The 15304-nt window shown below is 46.9% G+C and overlaps 1 protein-coding gene across 2 annotated transcripts in view; it reads right to left on the reverse strand.

Annotated features, from left to right (window-relative positions):
• Window positions 1-15304, reverse strand: part of Bre1 (E3 ubiquitin-protein ligase Bre1) — a 39353-nt gene that overhangs the window by 663 nt on the left and 23386 nt on the right. The window contains exons 10-15 of one of the 2 annotated variants that reach the window (XM_075686251.1): window positions 9552-9868; window positions 6242-6326; window positions 5404-5589; window positions 5122-5331; window positions 2147-2350; window positions 348-512 (exon numbers count right to left, since the gene is read on the reverse strand). In XM_075686251.1, the coding sequence (XP_075542366.1) occupies window positions 348-512; window positions 2147-2350; window positions 5122-5331; window positions 5404-5589; window positions 6242-6326; window positions 9552-9868 (1167 nt within the window). Of the gene's footprint in view, window positions 1-347; window positions 513-2146; window positions 2351-5121; window positions 5341-5403; window positions 5590-6241; window positions 6327-9551; window positions 9869-15304 lie in introns of both variants that reach the window. The other variant, XM_075686250.1, reaches the window with a different exon arrangement.

A 15304-nucleotide genomic window follows, 5' to 3' on the forward strand; every position in this document is an offset into this window, starting at 1 on the left:
CTCTGTGGCACCCCAATATGTAGTTGTGCAAACAAACAGCACCAAACCAATGTAAGAGTTCTTGCAAGGAGCAGCTCTTTTGCATACCAATTTCTGCCTCGTAAGTAATGTCGGTCTCCCAACTACAAGTCAGTACTGCACAAACAAGCCTTTTCAACAAGTTCCAAAACAGCTACTATGTATACTCGTGCCCTTTCGGAAGGAAGTGAGCGTGCACACAGACACACCATCGAAAAGCAGCTCGAAAGGAAGTACATTGCGAACGAACATAAAGCCTTGGCTTTTTGTCTCACATCGGTAGCAATAGAGCAACACAAAAATGAATGACTAGATAGATGTCCACTCACTTTATACTCCTTGACCTCCTCCATGAGAACCTCATCAGTGTTGGTGGCCAGCTCAAACTTCTTCGCACGCTCGACCTTTCGGCGTAGTGATAGGATCTCCTCCTGGAGCCTCTTGGTCTTGAACGTCTCTTGCGACAGCACTGCTGTACGGTCTGTCACTATGCTCTGCAATGGGCACAAGTGTACTGAGCAACGCAAGCACCCTCCTGCGTAGCAGATTAAAGGGCTACTGACGTGATCTACTTGACTACTCACATCTTGCGTTAAGTCCTAAACACTACAAATAGTGATGAGCCTAAGAGCACAGTTAATAACTTAACATACAGTTAAACCTCGGTATAATGATGTCAGTAAGATTGCCACTTTTTACTTTGTTATATAAAAGTACTATTACATTGAATTTCAACTTGTTATGCAAATAAGTACGGCTGCCGATACGTCTCTCTTACACGGAAGGGGTCAGAAAGAAACAAATTTCAAGGAGAAAGAAAATTTAATTTTGTTGAATTTGAGAGTCGGCAACCAAAGATATGGTTTCCCGCCGTGTCGACCATATTTTCACGTCGGCAGTACAAAGCAAAGCTTGCAATGCTTTCACATCCACACCGCCCTCGCGGCTGACAGAATCGCCCACAGTGGAACGATGCTATCATAAAAAAGCGCAGGCAGAGGGGAGCAAACGCATTGTCTGCCTCTCGCTTCAATGCGTCTCCAAAAGTCGAGGTTACGCGTCTTCTAGCACTAAACGCAGACACGAAGACACATCCATCTTGACTCACCCAACCTTCGCACCCATCGCAGGTTACCTCGAAAACGAGGCGCGCGGGCCGTGCACGAACTCATCCACGCTGACAGCTGTGCGCAGCCACGGCCAGTCAGGAGACGTGCGCCCACCGTAGTAGCGACAGCCATCGTGTTTAATGCCGGAATTACGGTGTTTTCGGACGTTTCCTCACCTCAAGTAAACACTGGAAAAGCGCTAGTGAGTCTTGTCCAGAGTTTCAATTTAACACTGACGATTGCGAGGAAGATTTAGAGCCTCTGGCATCACATGACTCAACAAGAACGCTTGGCCACAGGCCTCTCTGCAATTTCCTTGCCGCTCTGTGCCAGAAATGGAGGACAACAAAAGCACGCTCGACTTCTGTTCAGAGATGTATCATGCTTCGTGTAGACTGTTCCTCTGGCATTGCCTATCTGGAACTCAAGAATATAAAATATAACTGACAGTAAAAGACAAGGGAAAATAAACAATCTGCTGACATTGCGGTAATGAAAGCTGGTTACAATGAATCAGTTGCAGAAAAATGTGTGAAATTATAATGATTTTCTTGAAAAACCGAAAGAAAGAAAGAAACCAGAAACTATCAAAAATGATTGTCGACGCAAGCGAATAGCCCAAACGATCGAACAGCCATTTTCCTTGCCGATTCTAATCACCGACTAACCAAGAAAACAGCCAGAAGAGGCAAAGAAAGCTTGAATTTAAAGATGTCACAGAAAGGGTTAAATAGATGAAGCCCCTGCTTAATTTGCCGGAGCTTGCTCAAACATTGAACATGCTAAAAGCTTCACTAGTGATCTTTATTCAAAGGCTGTTTCGCCATCCTCTCCACAATACAACTTCTGGTCCCAGCGCCTTTCTCCCAGTGTAAAGCAGCACCAGGCCAGTGGACTGTGCTCCAGGCTGATTTCCCTGTTGCTCGAAGTGTTCACGTTTCGCGCCAGCAGATGCAAACGTGCCGAGGCAAAAAAACATCTGTCCTCCCCCGTCTGCGCAGAGGCAAAGGAGCGCTCACCTGGGCGTCCCTGAGCTGTGCCAGGTACTTCTCCAAATGCAGCTTGAGGTCGGCTGCCGACTGGGCTGACTCGACAGCTTTGCGACGGTGCACCTCTGCGGCCTGTTGCCTCAAGCTCAGCTCTTTTTCGACGGTTGAGAGGCTGTTTTGCAGCAGACGCTCTTTCTCCTCGAGTTTGCGCACCACCTGGTTCTGGGCTTCCACCTGTTGCGTGGGAAACAAGCGTACACACAACTCAGTTTTGCCCCCCTGTCGCAACCAGAGCTGCACGAACTTCAGCACATCCACGTAGAACACAAGACTGGCAATAAATGATGCTTCTGTTTGGTAGGTGAGGGTTCAATGCGCCAAAGCAACACGGGAGTCGAGGGACACTGCAGTGAAGGGCTTGGTAATAATTTCCGCAAGCCACAGTGGGTGCTGGGACAGGTGGCATTAAGAAAATTTAAAAAACGCGCTCTCAAGTAACTCATCAACTAACTCTCAAGTAAATCGCTCTCATCATCTCGCATGCACTGGCTGTTGTGTTGCCTGGTAACAAAATTATTACTCGTAGCTTCGTTAATTGGAGACACAGCGACAGTGTGTGTTTACAAGCATGCATGTAGCCCCATTCTTACTGAGAATGAAGTTAATTTTTTTCATGTGCAGCATGAAGTGCTGTGAAAGCCAAGACTTTTCGAACAATGGCCATTTAAAGCTAGAAAAGGGGTGTGTCACACTTTCTGTGCACCTTATCTTAAGGGGCTCCTCACCAGGTCTGGCCATTTGAACCAACAAGCGCAGAGCATACAGTGCGTGGCAGCGATTGTGCTTCCAAAGAATTACATCGCTGCATGCCGCTGGAAGGTCTGAAATTTCAATCCGAACGCCATTTTCCTTTCTCCTTGCGGCCGCTGCACTTCAAGCCAGACAGTGACGTACTGGCATCCCTGCGCCTATGTATTCGGGTCCGCAGTGTGACGTCGCTCGTGGTGACACGCGACTTCGAGAATTATTCAAGGCACCACCTGTTATTTGTGTGATCTGTTGTTTGAATTGACGAATTGAAGTTTAGAGAAATAATGAAACACACAAACAGAATGTCTGCATGCTTTTTGTTTTACTTCACATCGCAGCAAGAGAGATGTACTTCCGCTTCGTCTGTCTGCTTGTTCCCACGGTTGTGCAGTCACGTGTGCAGGTACCGAAACTATGCCATTTTGTACCATGTTGCAGCGCGTGATCATGCTCTGTGATCCACCTGTTCTGCCTCAGTATTCGTGTAGCACTGAATTAGACTGCTAGTCACATGTTCTTGTGCATAGCACACAAAATTGTGTGCTGCGCGAACGAGACAACAGCTCGCACACGAAACTGTCAGCAGAAGTGCGTAGAGCCGGGAAAAAAAAAAAAAAATGAAGGCGGGGCCCATAACGTATGCGTCACGCGATGCTCGAGGTCCGTTATGGGGGAACGCAGGGAAGGAATTTCGCTTGTGTAGGCTAGACGGGACACGTGGAGAGAGTGTCTCGCTTCGCAGTGGAGCTCGCCTCCTGAAATAATGGGTTTGTGGCATCGAATTACATACTTCTATCTTGGCAATTAATGAATCGATGTGAAAAATTTTTGCAGCGGAACACTCCCTAGAGGACATGTAACAACTTCCAGCATATAACCGAAATTTGCTATGTGGCCTGGTGAGGCGCCTTTTAAAGGGACATTAACACTTTCCTGCCTCCGGGAAAAGCAGCAGTTTTTGGGTGGTCCCGCAAATATTTTTCTTCTATTCACAGAGCATGCTTGATAGTAAAGTGTATAGTATCAAATTGAAGAGGAAGAAATTATCTTTCCAGCAGTGCTAATCCCAAAGAGTATGTTTATATTTAAAAATATTAAAAATATGTAGCCAAAAATATTGGGAAAAAGAAAAGTTATATAAAAACGTCACTGTTGCCTTGCACAGCAAGAAAGAAAAATCAGAAGATACATTTTCAATGCAAGGGACCCATGTGATGTCCTATTAAATATCAGCTTTATGGTTTAAGAGTTTCCTCAAGTATACTGCATGAAAGAAACCTTAACCCTGGTGACTAGCCCTAGCACGATGCCAAGGTCGACTCCCGGCTGTCTTTTCATGTGGAACACAACTCGGTATCCGGCAAACGATCCCGATTGAAAGACGTTAGCAGCCTGCAGGTAAGAACTGTGACCTTTAAACCACACAAGGATATCTTTATATCAGAGGATAGCTGCTTTGAAAAGGTTCGGCAAAGAAAGTGAAACACTGCTCTGAAATCTGATTATAAACGAAGCTGCCTTCCCTGTCAGTGCTGCTTCCAAAGTCAAAAGAACTCACGTGCACATGCATCAGAATCGGAACTCACTGCGCTGACCATGTTCATTCTCTGGAGATGCCGGCTAAATATTTACTAAACAAGCTAATAAATGGTGCTAGCTGTTGGAAAGCGCTCATAAAGCAGCAAATTCTGAATTTGCAATCATCGATAGCGGGCTATCGATGGCAATAGGCACAGATAGGAAAGCGTTAAAGAGAAACCCTAAATCAGATCAGACTGATAAATTACTATTTGAAAACTCAATGTTCTGTAAGACCTTGGAGGCTAGGGTTCAAACAAAGATTCAGACAAAGACCTCAGTCTTCATCTCTTCTATCGCCCTGTGTGCTCTTTTGCACCGCACCTCGAGTTATTCGCCAAGTTTCCATAAGATATTCATATTCCAAGTATTCGCAAACTAATGCTGGCTACTGTACAGGCAGGCGATACGGCATGTAAACACCAAATGGGCTCTCATAGTTTCTTGCTTGCTTTTGCAAAACAGTTACAGATTTCGCCAGGTGTTGGCTGCAGGCAAACGTACCTGTTCATCAAGTTCACGCCAGCATTTTTGTTATTCTTGCACATCAGCATCATGCCTGCTCAACCCTGCAACGCGCCCGTGTCAAACAAACGCGCCCTCGTGCCTGCACCCACCTGGCTCTGGAGGCGCGCAGCCTGCTCCATGAGCGCCACCTTCTCGTCTTGCAGCAGCTTGTGCACCTGGGTGGACTTGATGCGCTCCGACATGAGCTTGAAGTTCGCATCGTCCTTCTCGCGCAGCTGCTGCAACAGCCGCAGGTTCTGCTCCTGCATGTCCTCGAACGCTTGGCCCGTGACCTCCATCTCGCTCAGCAGGGCCTCCTCCTGCGTGTGCTTCATTTTGATTATTATGTTTCATCCCTGCCCTAACAAAGACAAGACGAGAGGGTCCCACACCTCCTGCTTTTGCGCGGCGAGGCCCTTGTGCAGGTTGTTCACCGTCTCCTCGAGAGCCCGGATCTTCTTCATGGCATCCTCGTCGGCCAGCTTGCGGCGCTCCTTGCGCTCGTGCTCTGCCAGCTTCTTGAGCTGCTGCCGGTGCTCCTCTGCCTCGGCACGCGCTTTCTTCTCGGCCGCCATGAGCTGCGATCGTGGGACACAGTGCGGGGAAAGAGAGAAAGGATGAGCCAGTCATACTTGACAGCACTGTTGAATGCACACTACTCGTACGTTCTTTTATGGTGCCAAGTCGCTGTGATGCATCTGCACTGAACGTTTGTGAAATTGTTCAATGCATAGAATACGCTCGTGCTTTCGGAAAGTAGCTTGTGTGAGGAACTGGCAAAACCAACTCGAGAGCACCATTCCAATCCTGCCACTGCTCAACCTAAACAGAACTATCAAGAAGAAAGAGGGAATGTTTAATTGTGACAAAAGGCATGCAGACTGGCCTTTTCGGGACCTTTTCAAGCTGGAGGAAATCTTACAATGGGCGACCACGAGGAAAAAACAGGGGTGCAAGAGTGCCCGAGCACGTGACGAGTCCACACTCACGCTGCTTTTAGAAGTGACACAAGGCCTAGGTCGGCCCGGAAACAGTGCATTGTATGCTGTCGCTCTGCTGCTGAGCGCTCTCATGCACACAACCACACTTTTTATAATGACACAGTGCGCAGGCGAGACACGGACTACACGAAAGGACAGGTATTGCCTCTTCTCCTAGCCCGTGCTTTGCTGCACGATTTCAATGTGAACAAATACCACCCTGGACGGTGGTTTCCTTTAGTTTGCTCACCTGCACCTTGTCCCTCTGCTCCTTCGGCGCCCCCTTGTACATGTCTAGTAGAAGTTTCAGTTCCCTTTGGGCCTCCTGCGACTTCCTGCAAGGGCACACACTTCCTCACCTCACGAATACACTTGGCCATCAGGATGGCAGCCCAATCTCAATCGGCAGCGATGGAGCCCTTGTGTAACAATATGAGAACCTGCAGCAATCCTTACGCCAACGCAATGTTCGCAGCAGTTCTGGCGAAACAAATGACGGCTTTTTTTTCAGGCATTCACATGGCTCTGGCAGAGTATTTTCAAGAAGCAACATTACAGTAAACCCTCACTACAATGAAATCTTTGGGACAGGAGAAAATGGCCTTTGATGTGAGAGGCTTACTGCAAGAAGTTAAGAGGTCCTACAAAAGCCACGCTAATGCCGGAGGTGTATCCCAATGGCATTGGAGCTCCTAAAATGTACATTGCAACAATGCCATGCTCAGCTGTGCCGACACTGATGGTAGAGAAATTCTGCTGACGTCCTTGTGCACTGGCTCTCGATGCAGTCAGTACCAAGGAACTGCTACGAGGTACAGTGGCTTTCACAATACACTTTTGCCCCACCAGAATGTACAAAGAAAAGCACAGGGTCACCATCAATTCTGCACAGAGCAATCCTGTGTGGATATTGCACTTCATACTGAGCAGTGTCCAGCATCACTCCAAGTCGGATAATCCAGTCTAAAAATGTGTGCATATGGTGAGATGAACCTCTGAACATTCAAAACGCACAGTACCTTGAATACAGAACACTGTCTTCAATAATAAGCATTCAAAATTCATACAGTTAGAAACTGGAACTTCATGCTCATAGAGAAACCCAATTATTTCAGATTTATTCACATCTGGAACAGTTATGCATAACTGCAACCTTTCTCAATGCATCATGGTCTGCAAAAAAAAGTTATATGACTGGTCCAAACAGGGGAATTCAAGAAAAAAAGATGTCTTACTTTCCCCAACATCAAAAGCAATAATAGGCTACCATTAAGGGTGTTCGAATAACGAAATTTCTTCATATAACGGCAGATATTTTCTTATTTGTAAGCAAAGTGAAATATAAAGTTTGCTGAGAATCAATTTTGTTAAATAAGAAGGACTTAATGCAGAAGAGGTTTTTGTCAAGCTTTCCTGCCGACCTGTGCTGCGCGTATGCAACAACTGCTTCATCACCTGACATGGTGGCACCTGGCTGGCTGAGGGTTGCCTGCTTCATGCCAAATGGATAACACTTCTTGACCAGTTTATCCTCGTCACAGGAGGTGAATAGTGTTGCAGATTTTCACTGCATTTTATTCCACTTTGGAATCAAATTTCAAGCAATATCTACGTGGTGTTCTTGAGACAGGTTTTCAATATCAAGCAATGAAGGCATGGCCTATGGTCAAACACAGAGAGCTTGCGATGTCCCTGAAATGGAACGGCGGCACCATCTGTCACCCCTATGGCAAAATATGTTGTGGCAGCAGATAGCACCCCTGTTCCGTAGCAGAGAATGTGACAACTTCTGAGCTGCGTCACCTCAGGTGGAAGCAACGGTCAGCGTCATCTGATAAAGTGGCGCGGTGATGGCTGCCTGTCGCCCGAGAGGCACTGCTCGTCCAGCGGCAGCGTCGTGAGCATGCACGCTGTTGCCCTCCTGCATTGCTGCTGTTCTCGGCGCTTATTGTGGGGACACTGAGCTACACGACTGCAGGAAGAGAACAGAGCACCGGCCTTGTGCCTACATTTGAATGCCATATACTTGCAAACTTATTTGTGAATACTTTTACGGTTCCTACGACACTCGGAGGCCGCAGTTTCTATGGTAATATAGTTTGGTTCAGAATTCAAACAGTCCTACATTTTTTTTAAACGTTATTTGATACACGCACGCACATAGCGCCGCTCACAACTGGATGGCTGGTTGCTGAAGCCCCTCCGACTGGTTACGAGACCTAGCTTACATCAGTCCTTCTCTAAAACTCCAGTAAGTGCTGTTATCCCTTATATTTGGAACAGAAACGAAAACAACAGTTTCGAGTAGTACAATGGACTCTCTTTAAATGGAACCTCACAGGACCAGGGAAACTGGTTCCATTTATCAGGAGTTCCGTTTACTGAGAGAGAAAATTGAATACAATCGCACAAATACAAAGCCAACCAACCATGAGGATGGTGTTTCATTTAAGGGCAGTTCTGTTTAAGTGATTTCCATTTATAGAGATTCTACTGTAATAGTAAATTTCAAATCAAGCAATAACTGAATAGCCAGACTATATGATTCGTATTTGAACTACAGAATATTTGCAAATCCCCAGTTCTTATTTAATAATACTTTTGTTCAATCTTGTGCTTCAGTGCAATACCATATTTAAACTAATCTAACGGGCACATTATTCCGGGAAAATGGGTTCAAAAATTGCCTGTGTATTACTGTCATATTTGAAACTAAAACCGCTTTGGCGGCGTTCGCAACAGTCTACTGCCAGAGCGATCAGATACAGCGTCATCGCAATCACAAGATGGCAACACAGCACGTTTTTGTGAAGGTTGCTGTGGGTTCATTTTGTGCTCGACTACGATCTGGAGCAGTATTCTTGATCAACCACTTTCTGAGATACTGCCACTTTCACAAGATTTTGTGTGACCTACCCCGCTCTTTAAAAGAAAAAGTTCCACTGACTAGCCAAGTTTGAATGCAGCTGCAAGTAATTTCCAGGGAAATGTGTCCAACTCCAGCAATCGATGTCACAGTTCAGACAGGTTAATGCAGGACAACTATGCGAAATGGGGCCACACTGTCTCAACCACACAAGTCCACCACTGCCTGCATTCTATCAGCAGCATATGCACTAGTATAATCATTTGCAACGTGCTCACTCTGCAACGTTCTCTGCACAAAGTCACACACATGCCTTGCACAAGGAGTCTTGAGCAAGCAAGCTTTACACTCGCAAGTAAAAAAGTTGGAAGGTGATCCAACTTCCAGTTGAAGTCGATAAAGACGATATCTTCCCAAATGAGTTGGGGGTGAGAATGGGTTGGACTCACTGCACGCGGCATTTTATCACATCACCCCTCGGGTGAGGGAAGCAGGAGTAAATTTTTGTATTGCACTACCTTCGGGATTGGCCCACATTTTTAGGCTGCACCATCTCCAGAATCGGCCCACGAACTCGCTAAGGAAGACATCGTCTATAAGAAGGCCCAACTGGCTTCCCCGATAAGTAATGAGCCCCCGTCTCCAGAGAAAGCATGCGACAAAAAAGGAAATGGGAGTGAGGGGGGGAACGCACTTGAGCTGCGCCTTGAGGTCGCGTATGATGTCTGCGTCGCTCTTGCCTTTCTCCCGCTCGGGGATCGGCTCTTCTTCGGCCCTGCAGTCTTCCTCGTGGCGCGACATGGCCGTCTCTTCCCCGCTGCGGCCACCGCCGGCTCCCGAGCCGCCAGCACTGCCTCCCAGCCCCACCGTGCTCGTGCTAGAGCCCGACGACAGCGGCGTCGCGGGCGCATCATCGCTACGTGTGGAGCCACTGTCGCTTGATGCTGACGGTGGCGGGGGAACGGTGGCGGAGTTCACAGCCACATTAGACATCTCCAGCATCTGCCTCAGCTGCGGGGAAAGGCAACAACCAGAAGTGCAGAAGCGCTGCTTTGGTTTCCCTAGAGATCAGGCACTCCAATGTGAACATGCAGTCCACTGCACAGGAACAAACTGAGAGACACGGCACTTCTTCCAGGCCATCTTTGCTTTAACCCGCATACACATATTTGCATATCATATTCATAGAATTTTATATGCTCGTATATTATATAACATCTTATATATTAACATTTATATATTAGTATTTATATATTTGCTTGTTTATACCATTATACATTTCTAACCTTACTTATTCCTGCACAAAAAGAAATCTTTGCTTCTGTTTTCTAGTACTGCTCCCCATTTATGCAACACCCCTGATGAGGCCCTATAAAAAATGAATGATGCTGAAACATCATTAGCTCACTCGTAGGGAAAAAGCGGAAGTCATACACATTTGTAATTACCAAAGTAAAAACTGCAGGAATTGCCCTAATGTATCCTCACGCACCTCTACTTGCGGCCATGCCAACTATAATTCTTTCTTTATAGTAGCTTCCTTTCTTTTTGACGTTCCTTGGCGAGGCATGATAGCACACCTGTCACCCAAATGCACATGACGTCTGCAGCTTTTGTTGGCAATTTTAACTAGCAGCTTGATGACAAGGCAAAGCTGCGCTTCTGAAAATGAGGCACCTAACCTAACTTGGCAGTAGCAACAGGAGCTAGCACAGCCAGCTAACTAAGCTGAATGTGCTTGCTTATATGCAGCTTATGCTCAAAGGTGCCATCATGCATTCCTGACGGATCAATGGTTGCTGCGATACACTTCCCGATTCCCCACCACGGGCAAAAGAAACGTCCGATATCGCAAGTGTGTTCCACGAGTACGTCTCACACTGACAAGGGCAAAACAAAACAGACTACCACGTGAGTTTACAACTGCATTCAACAGAACTTACAATGCAAGAAAATTATTTACTGAAACACGCCACCAGAGTGACAAAGAATGCCCAGAAAAAGCATTGCAACAGATCACAGATAGCAGCTACATGTTGGTCTAAGTCGTGAGGTTATGTATCCACAGATATTGAGGATAATGCCACTGATCAAGAAGGTAAGACAACAAAACATAGAGAATAAGATACAGAATCAAGAAACCCCGAAGCAGTTAAAAAAGGGTATCTAACAAGGTCCTTGGCCAGCTGTATGACTCGGCTATAATGAGCAATGACCACATGTGCCTGTCGGGAGCCTCTTTGCTATACTTACATCGCTGGTAACTGTCATGTGACAAAAGAGAAATGGGAACAGTGATAAGACATCACGGCAACAAAAAGCAGAACTGCTGGGAGAAGGGCGAGTAGCATCACTGGTCATGCCACCCATGTAGTGTGTTGTGTCCAGTCAATAAACAGTGCCGGCGACTTTCGTTCGTTGCCGGCCCAGCCGAAAGTCACGCCGTTCCTTTCGTCTTGACAACCCGTAGGCGCCCACGCAAAGTTACCGTCAGGAAAGCACAGTGCAGGGCAATGGTTGCTGCACCTTCTTGCCACGGCCTTCTGGTTGCGCTAAAGGTTTCAGTGATGTCCTAAAGGGCCCTGGCAGTGAAAGCCCAGGAAGCACACTGGCTTGTTATCACCACTTGTCTAGCGTGCCACACACACACAAACACGTACTCACAAATGCGTGTACGCAGTTGCGGCACGTATTCCTGTACCAATAACGAGACCATCATTCCCTGCTTGTGAACTGCATGCGAGAGCGAAAAGCAGCACACCGTACGGACATCTCGGGAAGTGTTAAGCTTCAATGCTACATTTGTGCACTGCGGTACTCGGTCAGGTTTGCCACTAACCTGCTCACTGTCACACGTACTGGTACAGTTGCTCATAACCAACTTCGTCACTAACAAATGCAGACTATATTTTTTTTTTGGTGGGCTCACCTTGTGCACCTTGCCACACTGTGGATCGACACACTGTGCCTCCGAGGTTGGCGCATCTGCTTTTTGCCAGCATTGCAGGTCCATAAAACACATATAGTATATCTTAAACAAAAGTACTGCCAGTAATGAAAGTGAGCTTAATGAAGGCCACCTCAGCGAGGGATTGCCAATCACAGGCATCTGCTGGTGCATGCAAGCTGCATGCATCGGATTTCGTGGGAACTTGTCAGTGTTGCCCAGACGTTTACAGGCGTTTTCCTGAAGTTTTGCAAAAGTACTGGCAGAGTTCAAGAACGCATGGAAGTCTCTGGAGGAATCTGGCGCTCACCGTACCCTCTGTTTGTAAAGATTGAGCGGTATTTACACGACTCACAGAAGTCTCGAAATATTGTTTTCTGCCTCTTCTTATCCGCATGAAGTACTGTCCACATAAATTATTCAGGTACATAGAGAACACAGTTTTCTTCTAGAATGGCCAAATGTATAAACTGTCCCACACCCAAGTAGACAATGGCACTAAAATGTTTCACACAGTAAAGCCTCAATATGACAAAGCTGAAAGGGGAGGCAAAATTACTTTGCTACACAGTCATACCCGTTTATAACAATATATAGTTCCGCAAAAAGTGTGCATTATGTCCGTAGTTCGTTATATTGGGCTCGCCCTTTAATATGCTCAAAAATTAACTGCATTGAAACTAGTGTCAGCAGTTACGATTTGACAGCACTTTGGTCCAAAAACCAGATTTTCAGTGTCATTTTTGTTCCCGATGCGTTCCCACACCTAGCCGCAAATTTCCATTAGAAACGTCGATCTATGGAACGAAATGCAGCATCGCATAGCTTTTTTCAAAACTGTGCACAGTTCCGATCACCTGTCATTTCTAGATTGCAAGCGCAGTCACCATTTCTTATTTGAGAGCTTGCGATACATCTTACTACCGGTGGGACATGAATGGATTCTGCACAAAAGAGCGAAGCTTTCTAGCTGGCTGGAAGCGAAACCTTCTGAAACTATTGCGGCATGCCGCCATTCTGCAAAGGTCTCGGACATCATAGTCTTGGCATTAGGACAGTGGGTCAGCCACACAAGAGCCAATAAATTAAGTTATCTATGCCACTTCGAGAAAGAAACGAAAAAAGAAAGTGATGCTCGAAAGCTAGAATGTCCCCGCGAACCGTTATAAGCAATCGGCAATTCGTAAACGAAGCATCGCCAAACCATAACTTCCTGATAACAGCATAGTAACTGCCGATCCTTTGCAACGTTGCGTGGTGACAACGCAAGGTGCCACCAACTCGAGCTGCATGAATGTCGACAGTCTGTAGGAACGCTTGGTTGGCCACTGTTCCCTTGGCGAAAGGACATAGATGGTCGTTCCAAATCGTCGAAATAGGTGTAGTGCACATGGTGCTTCACGGACATTCGCGCGAAAAAATTGAATGTGCCGCCATTGTGCCATCCGGTATCGCACCGGCGCACACGCCAGCGCATGCCCCACGTCATGCTGCTCATGCTGTACCGGAGGCGCGCCTCGAAAACGAGTGACCTTATCTACGGCTTCCGAAATATGCAAGCGGCGGTCGCTCACTAATCTCGAACGCTGCATCACTGTCCCGGCTGGGCTGGAGTGGTGGTGGTGGTGGTTGGGGGGGGGAGGGGGGGGCATGCTGCTGCGCATTCAGTTAGGTCACACTCCAGTGCTTTGGCAGTTCGCATGCATCCCTTTAACGGGAGCAGGCCTGAAGCGTTCGTTGCAAGAGTGCAGCGATATAAAAAAACTTTTTATATATTCGAAAGTGGTTTCGTAATGCAGGCTTGAAAAATTATAAATGAAATGTGGTCATTATGACCGATAGATTACTATATCTGGGATTGTTATATGTGGTTCATTAAAACTTCTTTCTGGGCGAGTTGGTGCATACTTGACATGAAAACTGTTTACAGCGCAAACACATGCAACCACAAAGTATAAGGGACAGGACCTTATACTTTGTGGTTGCATGTGTTTGCGCTGTAAACAGTTTTCATGTCATGTTATATGTGGGTTCGACCGTAGCCGTTGTCTGCCCTCATGACCAACACTGCCCTCCAAGGTTGGAGCGGTATGCTGCAGTAAGTGACCACTTGGTAACATGAAGTCAATCAATCAATCAATCAATGTCATGAATGTGACGGTGGAGCACTGTGAGCCTCTGATTTCATATGCATTCGCTGCCATATGCGAGCAGATGTTTGCATAATCTGCACCATTCAAAAATAGCCTTCCCCCTGCAGGAGATGCTTAGTTCCAGCTAAAGCACACATTTCGGTGCCGCATTTAATACCTTGGCGTCCCATCTGACTTCAGCAGTGCATGCAGCTGACACTGCAATAAAAAAACAATTTAAGAATTCCCCAGTCACTGGGATGCCAAGACGAACTGTACGCTATAAGTGTTTACGGCCACAATGTGCCCGTCTCATCCAGAAAGATTTCGATAAAAAAATAACAATAATGGGTAAACCTTGTTTTGCTTCATCAAATGCCAAGCCAGCAATCACGGTTTCCAGATTGGTCAAAGCAGACAAGTGTTCATCATGGAGAGCTTAGCTGCATACGAACTGTTTCAGTGACAGGATAGACTTGAGCGCAGTTACTGGTGGTGGTACAGGCTCTTCGGTCTCCTCGTTTTGTTCATCCAGTTCATTGCTGACAAAGCCTTGCACCTGACTGATGATGTCTTCATCCATGTATAACTTCACAAAATCCGCTTTATCGACCTCACTGACTAAGTCATTCCTACATTTGCAGCACTCGATTGTGCTTCAACGATGTGCTGGCATAAATTTACAGGCAGGTCGTCATTGCTTACAAGCTCCACTGCTTAATACAGTCAACGACTGAATTTTCGGATGCCCAAATTTTCGGACATGCCTGATATTTCGGATGTCTTCGCGGCACCGCCACGAGCCCCATAGAATCAATGCATAAGGACATCTGAAGTTTCGGACGCTCGAACCCCCCGCCGTCCAATTTTCCGGACTTTTTGACGCGACGGAAGGTCCTTTGGCTCCTCGCGTAGCGCCCTTGCGAAGGAAATCGACTTGCAGCTGAAGCATATCACCGCTTTAAACCACAACTAGCCGAATCTAGCCGTCACACACCAATTTGGTCTGGCCACGCTGGCTATGTTCATCGCCGCACTTCCGCCTCCGGCGGAGTTTCCGGAGCGGCGCCATTTCGTTTGTTTGCGCAGGGCACGTTTTGGCTAGCGTGGTGTGTGGTTGTGCTGTTGTGCTCTACGACGCTAGGCCTAGGTGCTTCGAGGCTCGTCAGCGAACTCCACTGTTCAACTTGAGGACTTCGCTTGCCTTCGATGGCCCCCACTCAGTCTTCGTCGTCCTCGCCGATGGCATCGAAGCGCGGAAAGCAGTACCATCGGTTAACGATGAAGAAGAAAGCCGCCATTATTAAACAAGTCATGAGCGGCCGATCGCAGGCTGACGTGAGCAAGGAGTTCGGGATTTCGAAGCAA

The sequence above is a fragment of the Dermacentor variabilis genome, chromosome 3, assembly GCF_050947875.1.
Source record: "Dermacentor variabilis isolate Ectoservices chromosome 3, ASM5094787v1, whole genome shotgun sequence".
NCBI classification, from domain to species: Eukaryota; Metazoa; Arthropoda; class Arachnida; order Ixodida; family Ixodidae; genus Dermacentor; species Dermacentor variabilis.